General features: G+C 35.7%; 1 protein-coding gene across 1 annotated transcript; it reads right to left on the minus strand.

The window, feature by feature from the left end:
• Nucleotides 1–10,615: 10,615 nt before the first annotated feature.
• On the minus strand, nt 10,616–12,339 carry LOC133832018 (DNA polymerase epsilon catalytic subunit A-like). Its single transcript, XM_062262412.1, has 6 exons — nt 12,282–12,339; nt 12,041–12,162; nt 11,797–11,877; nt 11,578–11,721; nt 10,994–11,089; nt 10,616–10,902 (listed from the first exon to the last, which is right to left on the minus strand). The coding sequence occupies exons 1-6, from the start codon at nt 12,337–12,339 to the stop codon at nt 10,792–10,794; spliced, it is 612 nt and encodes a 203-aa protein (XP_062118396.1). The 3' UTR covers nt 10,616–10,791.
• Nucleotides 12,340–16,783: the final 4,444 nt, after the last annotated feature.

A 16,783-nucleotide genomic window follows, 5' to 3' on the forward strand; every position in this document is an offset into this window, starting at 1 on the left:
ATATATCTAGATATTGAAATTAAGAAACAATGATATAGAATTGTAGATATATATTTATATATATACATATATATATATCTATATGATCAGCTAGAAAAGTCACTGCAACATATGATTACGTACCCAAATGATCAGTACTGACTATAAATGGGGTTTTGTCGTCAGACAATGAAATGAATCTTTTTGCTGGGCCAAGAAAATAAATTCACCATATAATTAATTGAGCAGAAGAAGATTATATCGAAAAGTACATATGCCAGCTGCTTGGAAATTATATTGACCAAATACAAGCAACTCCAATCCACTTATTATTTTCTCTCAATATATCAGTTTAATTTACTATAGTAATCCAATTCATAAATCGATTGTGCACAATATAAAATTTTCTAAATTGTATATGGATGATTTAAATTCGAATGAAATCATATGTGGACTGATCATATCAATATTAATTTGCATATATATATATATATATGGGTATTGTACTTTTCTATAATATATATATATACACACATAAGATACGTCAACTAATACTGACAAAGAAAGAGCAAATTTATGCAATAATACAATGAACCGTGTACCAATTGATCTTCTTGGCCATATTATTGATCAGTGTTCATAATGGTACTGCCTGTATACTTTTCAAACCTGTAAATATAAATATTCATATATATATATATATAGTTCATCACCATTTGCAACTTAATTTACGATTCTATTTCTTAAAACAGGTCTCTGCAATTGCACTATGAAAAAAAATAACTATTCTTTGTCTGGCCCTACAAAAGTAAAAATCCGAAGAAGATATGATTTATATATGTTATAACAAAAGATGAATAATAATAATCTATCTATCTATAGTTTTCGTGCAATATGTCTATGTCTATGTCTATATCGATCAAGCCTCAACATGATCATATATAAATGTACTAAAACATTAGTGTGGGACTCATTTCAACACTTATTGATAATCCATAAACATTATTTTATGTCTACATATAGGGTATGTGGGGTACTCCTAGTTAAATATATAAAGATAGATTGAGATTATACTAATGTATGAAACAATGCCTTGAAGCATAAAATTAGTCTTATCTTTATTATTATTATTATTTCGAATTAACCCCACTCTAATTAATAAGGTGGACGTAGGGACATGCAATATTTTATTTGGATTAAATCACGTTAGGTAGCACCCTTTGGCTATATATCAAGTACTATCTAGCTAGCTTCAATATATAACATATACATGTAGATAATTGTAGCATTATTTTCATTTCTCTATCTCTATATATATTTCCACCATGGAAGGCATGCACACGTGTTGATTTGTGGGTCATGTGATCAATATTATATATTCTAATAGAAATTCAACAAAAGAGTCACATTCACAATTGGGGTATCCAAATATATATGTTACAGAATAACATGTACACAACATATAAAATTAATAATATAGTACGGTAATTATTCTTTCTAGACTTAGCTACTTCTAGTTATTGATGCATCATTTTCATTAGTTAAAATCCCTAACTGCTTCTTTCTTATTGGTCAAGAAAGTTAAGTCAGTTACAAAACTATTAACTATAAATAGGTTGTGTTAGTGTAAGCTCTCTTCGAGACAGAGCAAATCTCTAAAGACAATTATCTTGCTATTTCATTCAACATATCTCAGAGTTTTTACAAAAAGCTATTTATACTCTATAGCCAAAAACAAGCTAACCAAAATTAGTTAAACAACCACACTCACTCTCAACGTTCCAGCCTCATCACGTACTCACTCATCCAGCGAGGCTTCACACGCTCCCTTTTGATACGCGCCTGGTTCTCCCCTGCTATGCTGCTAGTTCCCTCTTCCGCGTTTGGAGTGTTGGTCTCATCTTCACGAACCAGAGCCTCAACAACATCCTGGGCCAAGTCCTTTCTCCAAGCTTCTCATCTGGTCTTGTATTAAAGTAGGGTCTAAAGCTATTGGGCCAACACCTAGGCCTCACTAACACTACTCCCCTCCCCGAAACAAATCTTGTCCTCAAGGTTGGGCAGCTTGTACATCTGAACGAAAGTGACAAAATCTTCCCAAGTGGCATATTCAAGATAGCTTAAAGACCACTGAACCAATACTTGTCGAGTAGGTGTGTTGTTCATCATGTGAATCTGAGTACCTATGATGGCCAATGAGATCATAACGGGTTTGTTTGCAAGGCTTAACTCTGGCAAAGGATATCACATACTGTTGGGTTTTATGCTCTTATAAAACCATATCGGAGATGTAACACGATTTTATATTGTCGATAAAAGTAGTTTGACAATCGTGTTGCTTGCTTGTTTTATTACATGATTATTGAAATAATAAAAACATTTATAAAATCCTAAACATATGGATAGTTACAATTATGGTGAGTAGGTCACAGTGGATTATAGTTTTAATTATATGTTCAAAAGAACGAGTCCTAAGATTAGATCAGTGCATTGGATTTTCACTGATTGGGCAATCTACGATATGATCTACTTACACGTTCGGGGTGTGATGTCTTGTCCAAGGCATTGACCAAGTAGATAAGATCAGATGTATTTGGTTACATCGGACTAGGATTGATATTGATTATTGATTGATAAATAAATATTGTTGTTATCAAATCTAATCATTTTCCCAACGTTGACCATAGGTTAAGTCAATCTTAATTCTGAGTGATAATATTTTGCTAATTATATTATTTAAATCTTTTGAATTGTTCGTTACCAGCTTACCCTACAGTCTAGCCCATACTTACATCTTGGACATTTAGTAGTGTAATTGAGTGGGAGTATTATTTATAGATATGAAATCTATAACTTTTGTATGAGAAGTGAAAAGATGATTTCCTTAATTGCTTTGTTCAAAAGGTTAAATGTTTGAGATCTCATTTCTGTGATTAAGTTCACGGAAATATCATTTATAAGGAACTTAGTGGGAGTTAATACTGATGAGGGGTGAAACGCTAATTTGCACACATCTCGTTAGTAAGTCATCGATAGTGGATTGATTGACTGTAATGGTTATAACAATGAATAACGTATTTATGGTTTGGAAAATACGTTCTATGAATTCAAGAGTTCAATTCCGAGTCTATAGTGGAGTCACAAGGGATTAATAAGGTAGTGAAATTATTCGTAAATAAATTCCCGGTAACTTATTGGAGCTTGATTTCATGGATCCATGGTCCCCGCATCACCTTTGAGTAAATCATCTAGAATGTCTCAATTAATTGATTTGATTATCAATTAGGATTTTTAAAGTTGACTAGGTCAATTTTGGAAAATTTATAGAGATATGAGATTTAGAGAATAAAAGTGAATCTTTGGATAAATTTATTAATATTGATAAATTGTTGTCAATATAAATAAATAATATTAAATCAAGTTTCAAATTATAATTAGTTAATTTGAATAAGGATTTAATTAATTAATTAAAAATAAATAAATAAATAAAAAGTTTTGAATTTAGGCCCAATTGGGATTTAAATTCAAAACAAAGAGATTGGACACAAGTTCATTTGTGGGAGCCCAAAGCTTTTATCTTTTTGTTTATTATTTTAACTAATTTAAATTTAAATAAAGCCCATTAAGTTGCCTATATAAGGAATATGATATCTAGGGTTTTCATAAGGAAGTCAGTTTCAGTTTCTTCATTGGGTAAGTGAAATCTAGACAGTCTAACCTTTCTTGGCCACTCTCTCTTCTTCTTTTTCTCTTCTAGATCTCTATCTTATGTGTTGAGAACCAGCCCACACTAGTTCTAGGTTGATCAAACGCTTGGCGAGGAAGACTGTGTTGCTGATCTAGTTCAATCTCTTGATAATACTCTGCTACAGAAATGAATCAAGGGTTAGAGAGATTGAAGGATGGAGTTGTTCCAGTTCCACTACGTAATGTAAGTTTTACTATACTCTGAATTTATATCAATTTCATAGGAGCATGTTATAGGAATTTGCATGTGTTGTTTGATAATATGTAAATTGCATGAAAATAAATAAAGATCCCGCAATATGTATTTTCCTACACAGTTGGCTTCATGCCATGGTACAATTTCAGCAAAGATACATGGAAGGTAGGGTGGATGCAACTCCCTTCAGGAAGCTTCAGCGTATAAGCAATTGGACCAGCGCAAGCCGTGACTTCAAGGGGGCCAAAATAATGATGACATAACTTGGAGTTGAGGTGGTGAGCCACTGTCGTTTGCCTATAAGGCTGGAGCTTGACAAGAACCAACTCTCCCAACTTGAATTTGATATCTTTGTGCTTCTTGTTGGCTTGTTGTCCATACGGTTTTGCGCTTGCTGTAAATTATGCTTCAAAAGTTGCAGAATCTCATCTCTCGTAAGTAAATCAGCTTCCATCGCCTGAATTGTAGTGGTATCCTGAGTATACGCTGGTATGGAAGGAAGATTGTGTCCATAAACTGCCTGGAGAGAGGTCATACCAATAGCTGAATGGTGGCTAGTGTTATAGTGGTATTCAGCCCATGATAAAAACTTACTCCACTGTTTTGGATGCTCCGCTATAAAGGCACACAAATACTGCTCCAAATAACGGTTGGTAACCTTGGTTTGGCCATCCGTTTGAGGGTGGTAAGCGAAGCTCATCTTCAATGTAGTACCCATCAATTCAAACCATTTCTTCCAAAAAGCACTAGTGAATATGGGGTTCCTGTCCGAGATGATAGTTCGAGGCATACCATGAAGACGAATCACCATGTTAGAGAAAAGGTCAACCATTTTAGTAGCTGAATAGTGACTCGGAAGAGCTCTAAAATGAGCGTACTTTGTGAACCAATCAATGACCACCAAGATATTAGTCACTCCATGTGAATTAGACAACCCAACAATAAAATCCATAGCCAAGTCTTCCCAAACTCACTCTGAAATTTCCAATGGTTGAAGCAAATCGTAGGGGGTTGTTGGAGAATATTTAATCATTTGGGAAACCAAACAAGCTAGCACAAAGTGACGCACATCCTTGTGCATACCGTGCCAGAAAAAAGTTGCTCCCAGACGTAGAAAAGTGCATTTAGCCCCTCCGTGTCCCCCGAAAGGAGAAGCATGAAACTCCTGAAGTAGTTGTTTCTTTAAGTTGGAGTATTGACTAATAAACAATTTCTGGTGGTATTAAATAAGCCCCTCTCAGACCGTGTATTATGTATCATCCAATTTCCCTTGCTGTAGTTGCTCATGCAAAAGTCTAAGACCAGGACGAGTGATGTTCTCTTGGCGTAATTCCTCCAAAAAATCAAAACGCCCAGCATTAATGGCTAAATGAAGGGAAGAGAGAAATCCTTCATGCTGCCTGGAGAGAGCATTAGCGATAGAATTGTATTTTCCAGCCTTGTATGCGATAGAAAATTGGAACCTTAGCAATTTTCTTATGAATTGTTTCTGTTCCAGAGTTTGAATGATTTGTGTGAGCAACTCTCGAAGGCTCTTATGATCCGTACGAATGACGAAATGCCTTCCCAACAAATATTGACACCATTTGGAAACAACTTCCACTATACCCTTCATTTCTCGAATATATGCTATGCACCAGCAAAGCGAGGACCAAACTTTTTGCTGATATAAGCCAAAGGATGCCCGTCTTGCAAGCACCCCGCCAATGCCCACATTGGATGCGTCGGTCTCCAAAATAATTTCCTTCAAAAAATCTGGAAACCTAAGGACAGGGGTAATAGTCATGGCTTGCATGAGCTGGTCAAATGTCTTGGATGCTATTGTAGTCCACACAACATTGTTTAGCTTCAGTACCTCAGTAAGGGGTTTTGCAATGGTGGCGTAGTGAGCCACGAATCGACGATAATACCCCGTAAGGCCGAGAAAACCTCACAATTGTTTCAGTGTTCGTGGTACCGACCACTCCACCATGGCTACTACCTTAGAAGAATCGGCTTGTACCCTTTGTGAAGATACTAAATGACCCAAATACTCAATAGTTCCGTTGAAAAAACCGACACTTACTGACCTTAGCAAAGAAAGTGTGTTCCCGTAGCAGTTGGAGTACTTTCCTTAGATAATCAACGTGCTCCTCTTCATTGTTACTATAGGCCTGAATGTCATCGAAGAAACAATGATGAAGTTATGCAAAAATGATTAGAAAACCTGATTCATAGCAGCCTGAAAAGTAGACGGGGCATTAGTAAGCCCAAATGACATTACCACAAATTCGTAGTGTCCTTCATGAGTCTGGAAGGCAGTTTTATGAAAAATTTTGTGATCCATACGAATTTGATGATAGCCAGCACAAAGATTCAACTTAGAAAACACCTTCGCCTTGCCCAATTCGTCCAGCAACTCATCAATAGTGAGAATAGGAAATCTATCCTTGACTGTAATCCCATCGAGAGCTCTATAGTCCACACAAAATCGCCAAGTTCCATCCTTTTTTTTAACGAGCAACACTGGGGGAGAGTAGGGACTTGTACTTAGTCGAATAAATCCTATTTCCATCATTTCTTTCACCAATTTTTGAATGACGTACTTCTAAAAATACGAGTACCTATAAGGCCTAATGTTCCCTACCATGAGTAGGAAAAAGTAGCCTCTAGATCAGGTAGTTCACCCATGGTACTACCCTGTTCTTCCATGACAATCGACAAATGGTACAACAATTTAACTTCTCCCTCTTGTAAAAGAGCATTAAACTGAGTGTAAGATAGTTGGTGGGCTGAGACATCAGTGGAACCCTCCAACTTCACTATACTACCTTTCCATGAAAATTATATAGTAAGCTCCTTATGGTCATGAACACACGGAACCAAAGTTTGTAACCATTGCATACCGTGTACCACATCTAGACCAAAAATAGGAAGTATGTAAAGATCGACCACGAACTTATGTCCCTGTAAAACCAGCACAACCCCTTTTTAAATTTTTGAACACAAGAGAAATTTTCCATTACCCATATATACTTTGAACCTCTTGGTCTTCTCCCAATAAATTTTCAGTTGGGTAACCAAAGACTCCTGAATAAAATTATTGTTACTGCCTGTATCAAAAGCACTTCCAGCGACTCATTCCCATGCTTGGCCATAATACAAAAAATTTGAGGGTTCATCGAATTCGAAAGCGAGTTGAGACGCACTTCATCCTCCATGGATTCGAAATATTTTCCATCATTTTTGATACCTGTCTCAACATCCTCATCATCTTGTACACATATAATCAACATCTTATTGTTACATTTATGACCATAATTGAACTTTTCATCACAAGTATAATAGAGGCCTCTATATCTACCATCTTTCATTTCATTAGGAGTTAGCTTCTTTATAGGAAAAGAGAGGTTATGCCGGACTGTGTCATCGTCGGCTGACCTGAAGTGGTACTAGAATTTGAGCCTTGTTTATAAGCAATAAATGATGATGGTTGAATGCCCTGAGTAGTGATCGATGTCCGTGTCGACCAGCCTGATCTAGTAACCTCTGGTCTCTATCGAGCCACTAAATCATCATTTCGGTCTTCAAACAACTGTGCCTTGGCCATAGCATCAACCAAATCGACAGGTTTAGCCATCAATAGTTCCCTTCAAATCTCCAACTTGAGCCCCCATATAAAAAAATTAAAGAACATCAATTCTGCTACACCAGAAATGTGAGGCATGAGAGATTTGAATTCCACTCGATATTGAGATACTCGACCCGTATGAGTGAGCTTCGAAATTCTTCCTAGCGAGTCATCATAAATTGATGTCACAAAGCATCTGAAGAAAAGAGTCCCAATCAATAATTCAGCCCCCTTTTTCCATCCACTAAAACCAAGTAGATGGGGCTCCATCCAAGTAAAAGGATACCACAACAAGTTTCATAGCATGGTCAACCTTGCGAAGATCAAAAAATTTGTTAATATTGTAAATCCAATCATCAACATTCATACCATCAAAATGTGGGACCTTAACCCGCAAGGGTTTGAGAATCAAATTAAGATCGCAAAAATTTGTCTCCGAATCTGATCGCCGTCCTTTCTCCCAAGCATGATCATGAGCAGCGCTGGCCTCACCACCCGTGCCTGGTGACAGTGGTGGCGATACATGGGCCAAACGCTCATCCAACAACGACTTGAGATTATCCAACTGAGAATTAGAATGCTGCTCCCATTTGAGGTCCAAGGCCTGCAACAATGCTACAATCTCTTCGTTCTTCATGATGAAGGAGGAAGAAATCAATCAAAGCACCAATGTTAGTGTAAGCTCTCTTCGAGACAGAGTATATCTCCAAAGGCAATTATCTTGCTATTTTATTCAAAATATCTCAGAGTTTTTACAAAAAGCTATTTATACTCTATAGCCAAAAACAAGCTAACCGAAATTAGTTACACAGCCACACTCACTCTCAATGTTCCAGCCTCTTCACGTACTCTCTCATCCAGTGAGGCTTCCATGCTCCCTTTTGATATGCGCTTGGTTCTCCCTTGTTCTGCTTCTGGTTCCCTCTTCTGTGTTTGGAGTGCTGGTCTCATCTTCATGAACAGAGGCCTCAATAGCATCCTGGGCCAACCTCCCAGCTTCTCATCTGGTTTTGTACCAAAGTATGGTCTAAAGCTATTGGGCCAACCTCCTAGGCCTCTCTTACATGTTGTGATAGTCATTTTAAGATATAGAATCATTTTATAAATGTTAGAGAGGGAGAGAGTGACCTTTGTATTTGGTTTTGTCCTTCAAGAAAGAGAGAGAGAATGAGTTTAGTTCATAAGTGAGTTAAAGCTTCTAGAAAGCAAGAAAGCTTGATTGAGCTTAGTGTACAAGAGAATTTGTATTGTCACTTATTGTGTGTTCTTCTCAACTGTGAAGAAGGATTGTTGTACAAAGCTGTTCGAATATTGATCAATAAAGCTTGTGGTGGTGCTCAACTAAACGTAGGACAAATTGTCTAAACCAATATAAATCTCCATGTATTTCTTTCTTGTTTATTATTTTGTTATTTTTTTAGTTCGATGTTTCTTTTACCGTCCTGCTCGCATATTGTGCTAAGTGTTTCTTTTTTACAATTTAATAATCTTGGTTTCTAGTCGTATGTTTTTCGTTGTGGGTCTTTCTTGAATTTTTCAGGTAAATCTTGATTGTTGCTATTAACAAGCCAACAATATTAGAGCCAGGTTCGTTCCATTGTTAGAAAGATTCACAAAAGCTAGATCAAGAAACAATCTCAACGAAGACTAGATTTGAGTTGGAAAAATTTGACGGGACTGCAGACTTCAGACTATGAAGGTCTTTGCCCTTCGCATATCAGGAAGTAAAAGTTGTCATCAAGTATGGAAGAGACGAGTTGACCATGGATGATGTAGTTTCTACGTTAAATTCTAAGGAATGTGAGATCATTAAAGAGAGAGTCAAACAAAGAAGAAGCTTATTTTGTTAGGGGAAGATCGACCAAGAAATATCATCCAAGAATGCACCATAAATCTCCATTAAGATCCAAGTCAAGAGACAAATATGCAAAATATTCAAGAGAATGTTATTTTTGTGGGAAAGTCAAACGTGTGAAGATATTTTGTTTTCAGTACAAGAAGATACTGAAGGAAGGTTGTGACATAATGCATTATTCAACTTTAGTCGTTGAAAACTCGGAGTATGGTTCAGATGGTGATTTGTTCATGGTGGCTGATAAGAAGGTTATCCAAGAATGGGTTCTTTATTCAATTTGCACATTTCATGTGTTTCTTGGTCGTGAAAGCTTCATTGTGTATGAACAAGTTAGTTCGGGATTAGTCTTGATGGGAGATTATAGACCGTGCAAAGTGATGGAAATCTGTACAATAGTGATTAGACACCTTGATGGAGCGATCAAACGTCTTAACAAGGTTCGACATATACTTGAGTTAAGATGGAAATTGATTTCTCTAAGCACACTTGAAGATGAGGGATATAGCTTTAAATCAGCTAATGGAAACTTGAAAGTTTCAAGAAGGTCTCTAGTCGTGATGAATGGAGAAAAAGTTAACGAGTTTTATTTGCTGAAAGGTACACTACAAGAAAATGGGGTATTTACCTACCAATTGTAAGTGTAGGTAAAACTAGTCTAATGGTGGGTAATATGGTTTACCTACCAATATTGAATTGGTAGAGATTGGTAGGTAAAGGTTAGTGGGGAAAGAGTCTTTACCTACACTTATTAATACTGGTAGGTAAAAGAATCAGTGGACCCCACTAAGTTATAAATCAATTGATGAGTCAGCAGATGACATGTTTGATGATGTGGCATCCTACATGTCTGCTGACATGGTTTCCATAGTTTATGTGTCTGAAGACGTGACATCCTACGTGGCATACATCAAAACCGCCACTTGGCATCTTGTGGTTGCTCCACGTGTCAGACAATAATTTATCCACGCGCTACAAGAAATTCAAATGATTGTGTTACTTATCCCCTTTTTATCGGTTATGTGGCACTAAATGATTGGTCCACGTGACATGTTGTAGTATACTTATTTTTACCTACCCTTATTTATTTGTGAGTAAATATAATATTTCTATGTAGGTCATTTTAATTATATATAAATTTTATTTAATATAAATAATAAATGAAAGTAATTAATTTGAAAGATATTTAACATTATTAATCAAATAAATTATTTAACTTTAATAAAAAAAATAAACAAACATATATTATACAATATTCATTGCTTATTAAGAAGCACATTTCATAAAAAAAATATCTATACATTATTTTTAGGTCATTGAAAACTCAATAATGTCATTTTTCTTGACATTCTTCCTATTCTTCACTTTGGGATCATTGTATGAGAGCCTCCTTTTCTCTGACTGAACTTATTGTGAATGTCGATGATGACTTTGGTAGTCTGCTAGAGACTTACTCATGGTACTTGATTCAGATATATAATCAAGCAACTCACTGTCCGCAATATCCTTTCCTTGATTCTGTGGGAAAAGGAATAAAGAAAAAATTATCTGCAAAGATCACAGAAGACAGCAGAATAGCATAAGAAGCAAAGTCTACTGGAAGACATACATCAAGAAGATCAAGCCAGCGGTTGGCAACAGAAGCAACAGCTGAATAGCATTCCACTAAGGTTGAGCCATTGAGAAACTTGTCGAAAAGCTCAGCCTGAAAATAGAAAAAGTATAAAACATACATTTAAAATTAAAGCAAAAAATCATTTTTGATATATATAAGTAAGCAAACATGAAGTACACAGTGAAATTATTCCATCTTTAGATTCATTCCACAACAGAACCTAAAGCAGCTTGCCCATGACGATTCTATAGCACATGGTATGTCTATAAAATAGATAACTCTATTGGAAATTTTGTCCAGAATTTAGTGATAGAAGGAGAACTATACTATCCCAATTGCTAATAACCATAAATATAGGTTGTCTTTGCAAACATGACAGTAATAAGAAAAAAAAGAAGTTATCCAACCATTAGACTCCACAACAAAAGAAAATACAGAAAATGTGAGGTTTTCAGTACAGGAAAATAATACTATTTAACTCAGCAATCCCTTGAAAAGAAGCACTAATACAGAGGGAAGAAGATAAATCTCATTTAATACTAGGTACAAACACACAAAATAGGACAAGATAGGGATACCTGGAAAACTTTGATGAGCTTCAGCTCACCTCTACGCTTAATTTCAAAATCTTTAAGTTCAGCAAGGGTCCCATCATCGTTGAAAACTGCATATCGCTTCTTAATCAAAATTCCCTCTTCTTTTGAAGCTGGAATAATCATTGCCTACACAAAACCAAAATAATAGCAATAAACTAAATAAAAACATTAAGGAATAATTGATATCGTACTCCATGTCACCTTGTATGGTCCATCCACTTCAAATTCAATTGAGCATTCACTAAGTGTTGTATAAGATTTGGTCAAAGGATCTGTCAGGGTCTGCTAATAGAGAAGTGTTAGAAGGTTTCTGTCATACAATCAAGCTTAGATTACACCTTTGCAAATTCAGTTTTTTATTTATTTTTTCTAGATAAATAAATTAATTAAGATTTAAAAAAACAGTACTAGCCACATTACTACCAAAAAAAAGTTAAAAGATGACCTGGTACCGATCATTTGTATTGTTTTCTGCTACATCAACATTCAATATAACACATGGATATGAGATAGTTAGCTTCTTCTTCAAATCTCTGAAACATTTGTTTCCCATAGAGTAGTCAACATCTTTAGATAAACAAGACCAGTATATCGTCAACTTGAAGGCAATGTAGGTAAAGCACCCAAAAAAGTGCTCAAACTCGTGGCCTTTGTACTACTAAGATGATACCAAGAGTTATACATACTTTGTTTTGAAAGTAAAGTTCTCTGGAAAAGATCCAGGAAGTGCACACCTGATACCATTTGTATCTAACTCAAGTGGCTTTCCAATCTTTTCAACCAGTATGCGAGCATTCTGAATAATTTTAGCCCCAGTATATGTAACCACTCCAGCCATTTCCATAGAGTACCATCTTGCACCTCTGTAAGACCAAGAAAAGCATTAGTAAAAAGTGTATAGATTATGTAGTTGGGAAACAAAGAAAATTACTAAAACTCACTTGCGCATGACATATCCATAAAAGGAATTAAGAATGCACTTATGAGCAAGTTGTAACGAATCAAAAATAACTACCATATCCTGCAAAGCAGTAAACAAACAACAATGCGAGTTTCAAGATTCAAAGTCAATATTAATGATCATCCTCATCATGGTGACGCTTATTGTATACAAATGTTCAACATAGAATGCATTCTCCCTCATGCATATTCCTGCTTCCAGAACTTCAGTAACTGTCTTATCCAATACTCGTTTATATGCCTACCAAGAAGCATCCAAAAATCGTTTTAGGCATCATTTAAGAGAAAAATTAAAAATAAAAGGGAAAATATACCTTCTAACAATATTTCTTTAAACGATCTTTCAGTCTCAATTGTTGTTCTGCCTTAGGTAGGTCAAGAAAAGATTTTGCTAACTGGCTATCAGTGCCATCAACAAACTCTGACTCAATTTGCTTCTTCATATGGTAATAGTCACTGTCATTCAAAATGAAATAAAAAAAAACAATCATGAATTACCTTACTGCTGACAGACTTAAACTAAAGTATGAGGAGTTCAAGAGGTTTAGTTTTGTGATTTGTTGAGGATTTGAGAATTATTAGACTAGTAAGGCTTTACTTTACTTTGTATTGATGGCTTGATTTTCGGTAGGTTTTTCTTTCTAGTAGGAACCATTTTTCCCTTTGCTTTTGTAATTTTTATAATATTATTGTTTCTTTTTAAATTAAAACATAAATAATTAAAGATGCATGTAGAAAAGGGCATATAATGAGTCCACAAAAAAGAGACCTTTTCTTTGCCATGAAAACTTCTCCACGCCTAACCCATTCAAGCTTCCGAAGACAAGTCTTTCCTGGGCGATTAAAATCACAAGCAGTGCAAATCTCGTCTGTAACTATTGATGATGGCTGAAATAGACAAATAAATATATTAAAGAATCAACAATCTCTCTCTCTCTCTCTCTCTCTCTCTTTTCTATTGATCAGTGAAGAACAAGTTTTGTTCATAAAAAGGATTAGAGACAACAATAGCAAAGATCAGAAGATGCAAATAAGGAAAAATTAATAGGTAAACCAGACGTGCAAAACATGTTAAACACCAAGTTTTGTTGTGTAATTGCAATATGTATTGCAAATTTCAATTGTAGACCACAAAGATAATATGAAATGAATTGAAGCTTGAACTTGTCAAGCACATTACATGAAAGAAATCAATTAACCAGCTTACCTGAAGCCTGTTTGTTAAAATAATGTTCGGGTACATTGCAGCTACATCTAAATGATAAATAAGGGGCATTCATCTCATATGGGGTCATCTCGTAATCTTACAAGCTGCAAAGCGAGGAAGAACGATAATAAAAGAGACCAAATTGTACGGAAGAAATGGGAAAAAATATATATTATTCCAAGTTGCTGCCTCAAACAATGTGAACCTTAAAAAAATTGTTATAGTATGAAATTAAGCACGCTAGCACTCTCTTTAAGGGGATGAATGTATCAATCACTAGAGGCGAGTGACTTTTGAACATAATAAACATTGGAAATTCAAAGGCGATTGTTAGATTCCAGGAAAGCGAATGATTTTAGACCCATTAGTTTGGTAGCTAGTCTGTGTAAAATAAATTACAAGAAACAAACTATTTAATTCATAAAATTCTAAGACAACGCCTAATAAAACAAGGCCCATAACCAGAAAGATAAATAGCTATCACATTGGGTCTGCGGCAAAGAATTTCAAGAATTAAAGGAGTTTTCTAATGTTTTATCCATGTCTACTTTATAAGAAAACTTTAAACTCTTTCTGTATTACCTGTTTCCAATGAATAAAGAATATGTCTCTTACCAACAAAAAAATTAATGATCTCAGGAACAAATCAGAACATAAAACTAAACCTAGAGTGTTGATTATTCGGTCGACCCCCGTCGCCGTTGCTATCTCCGTCGAGACTCCTACGCCAGCCACCTGCAAGAGAATACTTGGAAAGAAATCTGAGAGGTTAGATGTGAGGGAGATAAAAAGACGAGAAGAGAGAGGGTGAGGCTAAGAGAAGAGGTTGAGGGAATGAGATAGGTTACTTTAGAGAGAATAAAAAAAGGAAATCTGTATTTCATTGCCTCTTATTATTTCAATTGCCACCAGTTATTTCATTTGGCTCCAAAATTTTGCCACCTATATATATTCATATAATTTAGACTATTCAAGAATAATATAATTAATTTTATAAATAGGTTAAAGAATAATAAATTTAAGTGTTGATATAAAAATTATTATAAATACAAAAGTTAATAATATGAAAAATTTAGAAACAAAAAAAATCTAGTTTTAAAAGTTTTTATGCTATTTTATTTAACAATTTTAAGGACTTGCTTTGAGAGTCTTTAGTACTCTTTTAGGACTCGCAAAGCGAGTCTTTAAAAGTCACCATTCCTAATTTTTCAGCCCAGGTGTTTTTAGAACTCGCAAAGCGAGTCCTTAAAGAGTATTAAGGACTCCCAAAGCAAGTCCTTAAAATTGTTAAATAAAATACTCATTTTTTAGCCCAGATTTTTTTAGGACTCACATATATTTTTAGGACATTTATTGTGAGTCCTAAATTGTATTTTTTCAGGACTCTCAATGAGTGTCCTAAAAACTCCATAAATATTTTTAAGGACCTGCATTTATGTGCGTGTCCTAAAAAAGTGTCCCGTAAAAGGTATTTTGTAGTAGTGAAAAGAAAAAAACGTGGGTAGGTAGAATTTTTAGTTTTTATTTTAATTTTAAATCCAATTTATCATAAATGTATTTTATTTATATTTTTCCAACTATGTACACACGTGGTATGCCACATGTTATACAATGTGTACACATTATATTATTTACTCCACATAAGCTTCCAAATAAGCATTTATAATAATAAAATAATATAATGAAAATAAAAAATAGGGGGAGAATTGAGCGGGAATGGTTAAAAAATTTCCCTCCATAATATACATAAGTAAAGATCATTACCTACTGATATTATTGGTAGGTAAAGCTATATTCCGAAATATAATATAATGGACTAGCACTTACCTACTAATATTATCTACCAATAAATATTGGTAGGCAAAACATTACTTTCCCTACCAATATATATTGGTAGATAAATATCAGATTTCTTGTAGTGGCAAGATTGTTCGAATGGGAGAAGCTGATGTTGTCCACAAACAAGAATCTGAGATGGAAATGTGGAATAGACGAACAAGCCATATGAGCAAACAAAGATTGAAGGAGTTGCACAAAATAGGTTTAATCAGTAATATAAAGACTGCATCAGTACCTTTATGTGAAGCGTGTGTACTCGACAAACATCATAGGCTCAAGTTCTCATCAACTACACATTGTTCACGTAGGCCCTTGGAGTATGTACACGTTGACCTTTGGGGAGCGAGTAGAGTGGCAACCCACTCACATAATCGCTATTTTCTATCCATTATTGATGATTTCAGTCGTTGTGTTTGGACCTATTTGCTTAAAAAAAAGATGAATGTTTGGGTAAATTTGTTCAATGGAAAAATGAGGTTGAAAACAAAAAGAATCTGAAAATCAAAATATTGCAAACAAATAATGGGTTAGAATTTATTAATAAGGAATTTGAGCAGTTGTGTGCTGATTTTGACATTATTAGACATAGAACCGTTGTGAAAACCCCTCAGCAGAATGGTGTTGTAGAGAGGATGAATAGGACCTTGTTAAACAAGGTTAGATGTTTGCTCGTTAGTTCAGGGTTAGGTAAACCGTTTTGGGGTGAAGCTCTTGTTACTGTATGTGTAAATATGGAATTTTTTCCTTGTGAATTCTATTCACAAGTGAAGCTCTATGTTACGAGACGTCCTGAAAGGGCATCACATGATGGTGAAGGAGTTGGGGTAAGAGAGTCACCCTCACTAGGCGAGGGACTTCGGCCACTCGCCGATCCAAACTTCACCCTCGCTATGCGAGGGCCCCTAGCTGGCCATCCTCGTGCACCCCATTCCAGCAGGCATCAAGCCTCATTCACACTCGGAGGAAGAGCGTCAGCCTCGCTATGCGAGGGACCCTCGCTATGCGAGGGTGAGGGCTATGTGGAGGTGTCCGTGCTCCTAGCCTCGCGACGCCGCACCTCGGAGGAAGAACATCAGCCTCGCTATGCAAGGGACCCTCGCTATGCGAGGGTGAGGGCTGCGTTGAGGTATCCGTGTTCCTAGCCTCGCGACGCTATGCTCGGAAGGAGGAGAGGCAGCCTCG

Source organism: Humulus lupulus, chromosome 4 (genome assembly GCF_963169125.1).
Source record: "Humulus lupulus chromosome 4, drHumLupu1.1, whole genome shotgun sequence".
In the NCBI taxonomy this organism is placed as follows: domain Eukaryota; kingdom Viridiplantae; phylum Streptophyta; class Magnoliopsida; order Rosales; family Cannabaceae; genus Humulus; species Humulus lupulus.